The sequence below is a fragment of the Epinephelus lanceolatus genome, chromosome 18, assembly GCF_041903045.1.
Source record: "Epinephelus lanceolatus isolate andai-2023 chromosome 18, ASM4190304v1, whole genome shotgun sequence".
NCBI lineage: Eukaryota > Metazoa > Chordata > Actinopteri > Perciformes > Serranidae > Epinephelus > Epinephelus lanceolatus.
In genome coordinates this window covers 36,755,731-36,767,252 of record NC_135751.1, presented here as the reverse complement: position 1 = coordinate 36,767,252, position 11,522 = coordinate 36,755,731, and the positions used below count along the sequence as shown (strand labels likewise).

Below are 11,522 nucleotides of genomic sequence, written 5' to 3'. Positions count from 1 at the left end.
CTCATCTCATTGTCTCCTTTAATCTGCTGTTATTTTCTCTATCTTTGCCTGTAAGGTGACCTTGAGTGTCTTCAAGGGTGCCCATAAATAAAATGTGTTATTATTGTGTATTAATGTAACCTTATCATTGTAATGATCCATTATTATTATATATTAGCCATTATTGTTTGTCATACACAAAATAATTCATCTTAAATTAGAAATTTTATTCTGTTTGTTCTCAGTCATATTATTGAACAACGATGCATATTCTCAGCATACAGTGCTGACTGACAGGAAAGCAAAAGCAAAAGTTATGTAATAAAATGTGATGTATTTTTAACATGTTGCAACCATAGACTGTATAAAATAAGGTTGCAACAGTCCCCACAGTTGGGTCAGTTGCAACATCTGACTTCCTCTCTTCAAATAGCCTAGATTTTGTGAATGATGTGTCAGAAGAAGAAGAAGAAGAAGAAGAAGAAGAAGAAGAAGAAGAAGAAGAAGAAGAAGCTCCATCACAGCCCGGCAGTGAAGGCGGAACTAAAGTGGCGGTCATGTGATTCCAGTCAGGACCCGATTAGCGGCCGCACTGTTTACCTTCCGCTGCACACAGAAACAGCGGAGAGGAGGAATGTCCGACTATCTTTCAAAATGTATTCTCACGGTTCAGAGAGTTTAATTAAACAAGCGAGGTAAGGAAACATCAGAAGAACTTTGTCCGCCATTTTAAGCTCTTCTTCTTTAGCTAGTTTCCGCACAGTGTTAGCATTTCCGCTGCTAAGCTAACTAGGCTAAAGCTAGCTAGCCTGTCGAAAACTTAATGTTTACGTACATGTAGCGTGAATTTTAAGGCTGTATATTAACGGTAGGACGGCAAACAACTATTTTTTATTATCACGCCTGCTGTGTTTTAATTAATGTAACAGAATTGACGTTATTTAAGTTAATGTGACCCTTTAAATTGTCTTAGAAGTGTTCAGTTTGAAACAGTTGATTTTATGAGGCTGTAGCTCGCAACACTAGACATGTATTAAGTTTTGCAGGTAAATGATTTAAAGGATTTATTAATGATCAAGGCAAAAGCACAATTATATGTAAATTTCTTTTATAAAGGGACAGTGCACATTAATTTACATGATCACTTAAGTCACGTAAATGTGCCCAGATGTAGCCATACAGGCTAATTTTTATCTGCAGTCCCTGGCAGGTTGGTGGTATATGTGTAAAAATACAAAATAACATTCACAGATAAAAGTAGATTGATGACGTGTCCATAGGAGGTCACATAAATACAGAGCAAGCATATAACCATACACAAAAGCACACAGCAGGGCACATAAGCAAAAACAACAAGACATAAGAACAATAACAGAATGATATAACCATATAATCTAAAACATTGAAAGTGTACTACACAAAAGCACAACATAAACCAAAGCACACAGCCACAAACAAACACACAAAAGCACATTACATTTATATCGCATGTAACATACCCAAAGGCAGCCCAAAGTGCTTTATAGGAGACACAGGCCGATTTATATCAACTCATTTGACCGACAACCAATACTGGTATTAATATATCCACTTTTTTCCCCACCTAATTTTAGTCCTCATCAAGTCTCTTCTGTGGTGGAATTAACATCGTATTATACATGCATACTCTTATCGTGACAGCCCTCCAGCAGATGGAGATATTAAGTAAAATGCTTTTCATTGTATGTAATATTTATTCATTGTGCAAAATAAGAAAAAGCATATCGGCCGATAGTGATGACATGCCGATATTATTGTGCATCCCTAGTCGCATTGTCTCAAGTCTCGGCTCTTCTGGCAATTTGTTCCACATTTTAGTGGCATACAATCTAAAGCAGCTTTATCATGTTTGGATGTTACTCTGGGAACAACCAGTAAACTAGAGCCAACCGACCTGAGTGGTCTGCGAGATTCATAGAAGGCAGGAGATCCGACAACTTGGACCTAAACTGTTCAGGGATTTATGGACAGGCAGTCGAATTTTGACGTTGATTCTGTTGAAATATAGATTTTATAAATATTGTGTCAGTTGATACTCTTGTCTTGAAGAACTTTCCAGAGACAAAACCTGCACCTCTGTGTGTTATTTCCAGGGAGATTCAGGATTCTGAGCTGCAGAAGTTTTACGGCAGGTTAGTCAAGCTGCTCCAGGGGAAGGAGCTCGGCCATGAGGCTGTCGACTCCCTCCAGAGGCTGCACCTCATCCTCTCTGCCAACAAATACATCAGGACGTAAGAGCGCCAGCCTGCACCTCTCATACACCCTTCACGACCCTCTGTCCAGTCACCTTTCTGCTCTCATCACATTCAATTTGCTCCATCATTGTCCAACGCCTTTTTTCTTCACCCCCTCTTCATCTCGTTCCTCTAAACACCCATTTACTGCCTGTTGTGATCTCACATGCCCTCTTAGATGGCAAACACAGTCATCAATCTTCCTCCATTTCTGCTCCAGACTGTGAGCTTTTACTTTATACACACATTGCATGTCTGTCCATCAAGTGGGAGAGGGATCCCTCCTCAGCTGCTCCTCCTGAGGTTTCTTCCATTTTTTCCCTGTTTAAGTTTTTGTCTCAGGCAGGTCAAAGGACAGGGGGTTTCTTATGCTGTACAGATGCCCTTTGTGATATTGGATATATATAAATAAAACTGTCTTGACTTGACAGAATTTCCTGCCATATGTCTCCTCTGTTGTCATCAAAGGTTGCCCCCAGAGCTTCAGAAGAGGCTTCAATTGCTCCTCTCATCGCCTGCTGAGCAGTTTCAGGTGCTGGGCTCAGCTGTGCTCAGAGAGACGCTCCCCACCTCTGGCCAGGATGTGAACTACAGCCAGGAGAACATCAGTCAGCTGAACAGCCATGCTGCTGCGCTGCTGCTCTCACAGGTGTGAAGTGACACATATATCTTATTTGGCTTCAGTCATATTTATTTTGACACGTAAATGAGATTTTAAGAGGATGTCTGTTGCCTCTTAAATTACTAGTGTCTAATCAGACGTCATGGTTTGTGAAAATTATCAATCAACAAAAGATTTCTTTCTATAACTGATGTGAGTAAAACATACCATAGTTTGTTTTTGTGTGTGTTTAGGTGTAGAATTTAAAAAAAGAGTTTGGTGGCAGTGAAAATACATAGACACACACACTATTCATGGATTCAGCACCCAGTGACTTAGTAAGACACAGAGGAGCTTGTTTTGTTTTCAGGTGCCTTAACCCTGTCTTTTGTAAACTTTCACCCCAACAGGCTGGATCCAGGGCTGACCTGTCGTCTCTGTGCGCTCAGCTCCTTCGCAGTCTGGAAAGCCGACAATCAGAGGGGCCACCTCACTTGCTCACACACACCCTGCCGATCCTCAACACCATTCTCACACACAGCCCCAAGTGCCTCACCGAAGGTAACGTATGGAGTGGGAAAAGTAAATTTAAAGCCAAGCTATAGACATCTAATCAATGATCAAGTGATTCCACCGTCACAAAATCCTTTGTCCTTCTCTGCCTCTGACTGACAGATCATGTGACCTTGCTGAGTAAAAAGCTTGTGGATTGGTTGCGTTATGCCAGCATCACTCAGGGAGGCGGCACTTCCTCAGGAGGATTCTTCACAGGGCAGAGGTCACGTCAGGTCAGTAATCCACTTTCATATTGAGCCTTCAACTCTCTCACTAGTACAAAAAGTGGAGAAGATGTAGACATTCCTTTCTGTTCTCCTTTTCTTCTTCTTCTTTATTGTGTATTTTTGTGTTTCTGTTCTCTATCAGCCGGTGCCGATTGCAGAGCTGGATGGAACAGTGTCAAGTGATTTCTTCACCGTGCTGTGTGTGGGCCAGGGTTTCACCGAGGACCAGTGGATGAACGTCTACTCCTTTTCCATGCTTCGCCATTGGCTCCTCACCTACCACTCTGTTTCCAACAGCAACAGCACAGCTGACACCGGTACGACCTTTTCCACCAATAAAAAACCACAATGTTTTGTCTCCCCATGCTCATCGCTTCATGTCATAGCTACTGTGTACATACAAGGAACATCAGCCTCTAAGTATCAACCTTGGTGGCTGTGGTTTGTTCATATCATCAATCTCAGATGTCCTGCTCTGTGTTTTCATCATCTCCAGCACAGAGGCTGCAGCACAGCCTCTCCCTCTCCCACTCCCACTCCTTTTCTAATGGTAAGACATGTGGACCTTCCCTGCATGCACGTGCATCCAAGAAGCTGTAAACTCTTACGTTTCTGTTCTGTTTAACTTCGGGGCGGCACAGGTTAACTCACAACGCTTGATATGATCATGACTTACACTTCATCTAACAAACTATCTCACCACAAACCTGATCTGTGACTTCTTAACTACTTTTTTACTGGTGTGTGCATCTTTAACCCTTCCCTTAATCAGTGGTGGAATGTAACTAAGTACAATTACTCAAGTATTGTACATTAGTTTAGATTTGAGGTAGTCGTACTTTACAAATATTTTGTTTTTTACTCCACAACATTTTGTCTGACAGCCTTAGTTACTTTACAGATTACAGTTATTCAGATGTGTTGATTTGGTGAGGTGTTCTTTTATGTGTTGAGAAAATTCTCCTCCTTCTTAAGCTAAATAAACTCTTTAAAAACCCTTGAGGATCAGCTGGATGATGCATCGTCACAAAGCTATAAACCGGGCTGTTTTTCGTACACCATAAAAAGTTGACTTTTGAGAAACAATTACAGCTGTAAAATCCGACATACACATTAATACAGCAGGAATATTAATCCGAAAACATCAGATGTATTAACTTAAGTAAGGTTTTGAATGCAGGACTTTTGCTTGCGGAGTGTTTTCGGTGTGATATTGGTGGTCGCACTTAAGTAAAGGATCTGAAAATTTCTTTCACCACTGCCTTTAATCTCCTCACGAGGTTGTAATGTTGAATGAGTCACTGTGATGAATGACTAATAAGCTGCTCTGACTTTGACCACGTTCAGATATTCAGACATTAATATTACTGTACTAAACACATATTTGACGTGTACGAGGAGCAAGCCAGATTCTTTTATGTGTTTTATTGTTTGCACTTGACACTTCTGTGAGTTGTTGTTCATGCCTTACTCTGTCAAAGTACATTGATCCATATAAATATCTAATTTATGTTAATTCTGCACGATCTAACAAAACACCTTAAGGCTAATTCCTGTGCTACGTTACATACCCAACCGTCAGTTTTTAATCTTTCTAAAGGGATGTGATTGTGTGGAAAATTAACCTAAGTGTCTCTAAACCTTTATAATAATCTCTTAACTAAACCTCAACTCCAAGTTTAAGTAAAGCTCTGAAGGTTAACTTCAGTATTCAGTTTTTGTGTCTAAGTGACGAAATCAGTACAATTGGTATTGAGTGAGAGGGCTGCAGCCGGCAACTGCGAAACAGGCTGCGATTTAACCACTCATTGCCTGTTCACACCGTTTATGTCCACTAACAGTGTTAGTTTTGCCACTGACAGGCTCAGATTGTTATTCTGTCTGACAACATTATGGCAAGGATCCCTACAGAGATAGACCTTTTTGTGAAAGAATAGATCCTTTTTGTTTAACCAGACACAGCCCCAAAATCATCACCAAACACACCAGACTCCATTTAAAAAACAGACATTTTAGCGCGTATAGAGGCAGCATATTTTCACATCTAACTGGATGAATTACGGCTTTGTTTCAACCCTAACCAGAGTTGGTGATTGTTGGAACAGCGGAAAGACAAACTAGGATGGCTTTTGTGAGTTTTATTTTGTTTCTGTCCACTTTAAATTAAGTGTGATTTATGCTGATAAAATTACTGTTTATTTAAATGCAGTCTGGTGGGTTTGGGGATAGAGATTTCAAGGCTGTTTCTGGTTAAACAAAAAGGATTTTACTCTTTCACAAGAAGGTCTATCTCTGAAGGGATCCTTTCCATCGTGTTGCCAGACACTTAGAATACTAATCTGTGGCTAAAACAAACACTTTTAGTGGATGTACAGTACAGGCCAAAAGTTTGGACACACCTTCTCATTCAATGCGTTTTCTTTATTTTCATGACTATTTACATTGTAGATTCTCACTGAAGGCATCAAAACTATGAATGAACACATGTGGAGTTATGTACTTAACAAAAAAAGGTGAAATAACTGAAAGCATGTTTTATATTCTAGTTTCTTCAAAATAGCCACCCTTTGCTCTGATTACTGCTTTGCACACTCTTGGCATTCTCTCCATGAGCTTCAAGAGGTAGTCACCTGAAATGGTTTTCCAACAGTCTTGAAGGAGTTCCCAGAGGTGTTTAGCACTTGTTGGCCCCTTTGCCTTCACTCTGCGGTCCAGCTCACCCCAAACCATCTCGATTGGGCTCAGGTCCGGTGACTGTGGAGGCCAGGTCATCTGCCGCAGCACTCCATCACTCTCCTTCTTGGTCAAATAGCCCTTACACAGCCTGGAGGTGTGTTTGGGGTCATTGTCCTGTTGAAAAATAAATGATCGTCCAACTAAACGCAAACCGGATGGGATGGCATGTCGCTGCAGGATGCTGTGGTAGCCATGCTGGTTCAGTGTGCCTTCAATTTTGAATAAATCCCCAACAGTGTCACCAGCAAAACACCCCCACACCATCACACCTCCTCCTCCATGCTTCACAGTGGGAACCAGGCATGTGGAATCCATCCGTTCACCTTTTCTGCGTCTCACAAAGACACGGTGGTTGGAACCAAAGATCTCAAATTTGGACTCATCAGACCAAAGCACAGATTTTCACTGGTCTAACGTCCATTCCTTGTGTTTCTTGGCCCAAACAAATCTCTTCTGCTTGTTGCCTCTCCTTAGCAGTGGTTTCCTAGCAGCTATTTGACCATGAAGGCCTGATTCGCGCAGTCTCCTCTTAACAGTTGTTCTAGAGATGGGTCTGCTGCTAGAACTCTGTGTGGCATTCATCTGGTCTCTGATCTGAGCTGCTGTTAACTTGCGATTTCTGAGGCTGGTGACTCGGATGAGCTTATCCTCAGAAGCAGAGGTGACTCTTGGTCTTCCTTTCCTGGGTCGGTCCTCATGTGTGCCAGTTTCGTGGTAGCGCTTGATGGTTTTTGCGACTCCACTTGGGGACACATTTAAAGTTTTTGCAATTTTCCGGACTGACTGACCTTCATTTCTTAAAGTAATGATGGCCACTCATTTTTCTTTAGTTAGCTGATTGGTTCTTGCCATAATATGAATTTTAACAGTTGTCCAATAGGGCTGTCGGCTGTGTATTAACCTGACTTCTGCACAACACAACTGATGGTCCCAACCCCATTGATAAAGCAAGAAATTCCACTAATTAACCCTGATAAGGCACACCTGTGAAGTGGAAACCATTTCAGGTGACTACCTCTTGAAGCTCATGGAGAGAATGCCAAGAGTGTGCAAAGCAGTAATCAGAGCAAAGGGTGGCTATTTTGAAGAAACTAGAATATAAAACATGTTTTCAGTTATTTCACCTTTTTTTGTTAAGTACATAACTCCACATGTGTTCATTCATAGTTTTGATGCCTTCAGTGAGAATCTACAATGTAAATAGTCATGAAAATAAAGAAAACGCATTGAATGAGAAGGTGTGTCCAAACTTTTGGCCTGTACTGTACATTGATAGAGCGAACATGCTGTGAGTGGTTGCTCCTTGTCAGGCAGCTGCCAGCTGCAGTCCTCTCACTCAACGCTGGACCAGTTTCAAAAACTGTTGTTTCCATCAGTTACTTGGTTTTGAGTTTTCTAGTTTTCTATGACTACATCAATTTAAGTTTCTGTTTATATCACTAACTTGCACATTCTTTGTTGATTCCGGAGGCTAAAATAAGAAGTTCGTCTTGATTGAAGTGTCTTTTTTCTGTAAACCACAGCACTGGTCATGATCTCCAGAAACTAAAACCTTTCCAAAACATTCTAACCCGTTTTCTGTTCAGATTTGGCAGTCTGAGAATACTTCATGTGGAATTTGTTTATAATAAATCATCACTGCTTTGAGAACATTTCGACCTCTCCTTCGTGCCCTCCCATGTTGCAGATGACCGGTCGGAGGTGGACGGATCAGTGGTTTCCATGGTTTCGGCCACTTCCTCCTCCAGCCGATTGCTCCCTCCAAAGGAGCGCCTGAGAGAGAAGGCTTTCCAGTACTGCCAGCGCCTCATCGAACAGAGCGATCGCAGTGAGTCAGCGTGTGTGTGTGTGTGTGTGTGTTAAACTGTGCAGTGTGTGTGAGAGAGAAGCAAGTCATGTAGTTGTAAATCCAGAATTTGAACTAAATAAATGTTATGTTTTTTGTGATATGTGTTCTTCTCTTTGTCTCAGAGGCACTAAAAAGGACAGACACAGACCTGCAGAAAGCGGTGAGCCCGTGTATCATATATTAACAGTATCTTACAGATCCTCATAGTCCTATCCATTTTTCCTGCAATAATAACAGTCAGTAGTGTAACATTGTGTAGTGTGTAAAGAGCACTTTGATTGGGAGGAATATTGTACTAATTTAGTGAACACCTACACATGTAACGGCTGAAATTCATGTCACTTATCTGAGAGTAAAAAGCCACTATGGAAATGGCTGACTAGAAACATTCAGTAAAACTAGAATAAACAGATGAGACTTTTTGGAGGAGGATAAAAAAAAAAAAAAAAAAAAGAAACACAGTGCTCACATTTTTCTTATAATCCGAGCAACTCTCTAACCGGATTTTATTGTGGTCCTGTTTCCTCTCTCAGTGTCTGGTGGAGGCAGTGTGTATCCTGGACAGTGTGTGTGAGGAGGATGCCTCGCTGGTCTTCCGAACATTCCCGTGCATCAAGGCGCTCTTCGGTCGGCTCAGCTCAGACCTGTCGTTCGCCCGAGTCCTGCTGCCCATAGCTCAGTTCTACCTCAACCATGGTGTGTGTACACTTCTCTGTCTCTGAATCACACATGTACAAAAGCATAAATATGGATTGATGCGTATAGGTTCTTACACACTGACAGTTCAGTAACTTTCTTCACTGAAAGCATTTGAAACGTGTATTTGAACCTATCTAGGCGAGATGGCTGCAGTGGATTGCGAGGGAGTGTGGAAGCTCGTGTTTGGCCGATTCCCTGCCGAGCTGTTTAACGACCACTTCCTGGCACATGAGCTGCTACGCTTCCTTCGACTGAACCTCGAGAGCCTGCAGCTCCGAGTCCCACAGTACACACGCTCCTTCCCAAACCTGCTGAAGGTGAAAATACAGACTAATGTGTACCATACATGTGCCTACTGAAGGCTACTGAGGAGGACACATTGTACTGAGTGAGCTTTGTGCTGTCTGTCTGTCTCTGTAGTTCTTAGCGTGGGACAGCCCAGCAGTGGTGGATGATTTCTTGGATCTGCTGCCCTCTCTGGTGACAGCTGGAACTGCAGTGGAGCTTCTTCACACTCTGCTGGACCTGCCCTGTCTGTCTGCCACGCTGGTTTTACAAGTCAGGTGCGCAAACACATGAGCCAGAGCAAAACTGTTTACAAGACTGATTTGACTATGTTCATTTTTTTTTTTCCATCATCATACGGGGTGTGTGTATGTACGTGTGTATGTGTGTGCTGCAGGTCCACTTGTTTGCCCATCTCTGAGGCTGGCAGCCGTGCCCTCCTGTCACTTGATGCATTTCGAAACCCATCTTTCCGAGGGCTTTTCCTCTTCCTGCTTCGAGGAGAAGCAGGCTCAGGTAATCACAGTCGCACAGTTATATGTATGTATTAAATGTATTAAAATATTAGTCTTACATTTTGCTTTCCTGGTACAAGATGGTAATAAATGATCTTTTATGGTGCTGATTGGCAGAGCTTGTTCCCCTTAGACTGAGCTAGGCTAGCTGTTTACCCCTGTTTATGCTAAGCTAGGCTAACCAATTGCTGGTGTTTTATTGTACAGACACAAGTGTTATCTATCTTCTCATCTAACTATTGGCAAGAAAGCAAATAAGTGTTTTTCCTAAAATACAGAACACTACCCTTGAAAGAATACTTCACCCCCCAAATGATTGTTTGTGTATTAATTACTAAGCGGCAGGTACATTTAGTTATTTTGAAACATAGCTAATTGACTCACTTTTCTTTCTTCCTCTGCAGGTGACACAATCGACCGACTCAGCATGCTCCACGAGCTGCTGGCTGAGACAGCTGATTGGCCGAGAGTTGTTCAGTGTGCCCAGATTGTCCCTGTGCTGTTGCACATTTTTTTCAACACAGTGATCACGGTGAAGAGATTAAAAGTACTTTACAAATTCATCACACCTACAACTGTCAGTTTATATCAATGACATAATGTGTGGGCTTGTTTTGTAGGTCGCTGATGAGAAGCTTTTAGCCCACTTGATCCTGGTGATACTGGAGAGAAGCAGCCTCCTCCTCAACATCCCGAAATACCATAAAGAGATACACAGGTAAACCCAAACACACACACAGTGGAACTAAAGTCTGCTGTATGTCTTCACCCTGACCTCATCACATGCTCCATCCTCTCTCTGTCTCTGCAGGGTGTTCAGCTGCCACCTGCTGAGGTTGTGCAAGCTCCACCCGTCTCTGGTAGTGGACCAGTCTCATGAGATGCTGGAGTTCGCTGGAGCCACGGCCAATGTCTACAGCAAGGAAGAAATCTACACACACGTGGTAATGAAACTGTGTGAGATTTTGGGATGATTCTTTCTCCTCTCTGTGTATTTTGGATCTTGTACAAATCTCAGGCTTTAGTTGAATCTCAGCGTCCTTTCCCGTGTACTGAAATATGGTAAAATATCACGCCAGACACGAAACTGTGCCAACACCTGACACCAAGATAACACTGCTCTTGTTTGGCTTTCAGGTGTGGGTGCTGGGAGAGTACCTCTCTGTGTCATGTGACTCTCGGTGCTCCGTGAGGCTCATCACTTCCTGTTTTGAAGCGCTGGAGGCGGTGCTGTTTGAGATCACCTCATCTGCCCCACCACCTGGAGCGGCTTGCCCTGCTCCCAGAGCTGTCACCACTCTGATGAGCTCTCTGGCTAAGCTGGCGTCACGATCACATGACCTCATACCCAGGTGACGGCCATACACGTATATAAATTAATTTCTTTTTTGGCATGTATACTGTGATGTAATTCTGTGTTTATTCCTGTTTCAGGGTGTCTCTGTTCCTCTCCAAGCTAAGGACGGTAACTAGAGGTGCTCCAGTTGCCTGGTGCTCTGATGAAGAGGACCTTGTTGCCATAGTAACGCGAGGCGAGGAGCTGTGGTCGCTGCTGAAAGCCCCTGGTGTGGCGCAGAGCGTCCTGACCCCACCTCCACATGTCACCACACCCCAGTGGCACAGAGACATCAACGTGGCCATGCCCCTGCGACTGCGGGTGCTCACCAACCTCACACACAGACTTCCACACCACACATCATCATTTTGAATTCGCACTTAGAGATTCTCTCATGAAACGAGCATCTCAATAAATCTTGTGATTTTTGCACCTTATTTTTCTAAATAAATGTGATTGAAACTTGA

The 11,522-nt window shown here is 42.7% G+C and overlaps 1 protein-coding gene across 2 annotated transcripts; it reads left to right on the top strand.

Moving 5' to 3' along the window:
• The first annotated feature begins 474 nt into the window (after positions 1-474).
• Positions 475-11,522, top strand: ap5z1 (adaptor related protein complex 5 subunit zeta 1). Of its 2 annotated transcripts, XM_033644620.2 has the most exons (18): positions 475-674; positions 2,112-2,249; positions 2,721-2,901; positions 3,264-3,414; positions 3,529-3,641; positions 3,778-3,952; positions 4,132-4,185; positions 8,059-8,199; positions 8,343-8,380; positions 8,754-8,916; positions 9,058-9,236; positions 9,340-9,482; positions 9,602-9,720; positions 10,124-10,251; positions 10,340-10,437; positions 10,531-10,663; positions 10,857-11,071; positions 11,154-11,522. In XM_033644620.2, the coding sequence occupies exons 1-18, from the start codon at positions 634-636 to the stop codon at positions 11,425-11,427; spliced, it is 2,484 nt and encodes an 827-aa protein (XP_033500511.1). In that variant the 5' UTR covers positions 475-633; the 3' UTR covers positions 11,428-11,522. The 2 variants fall into 2 exon arrangements, with proteins under 2 accessions (XP_033500511.1, XP_033500512.1); XM_033644621.2 differs by lacking the exon at positions 4,132-4,185.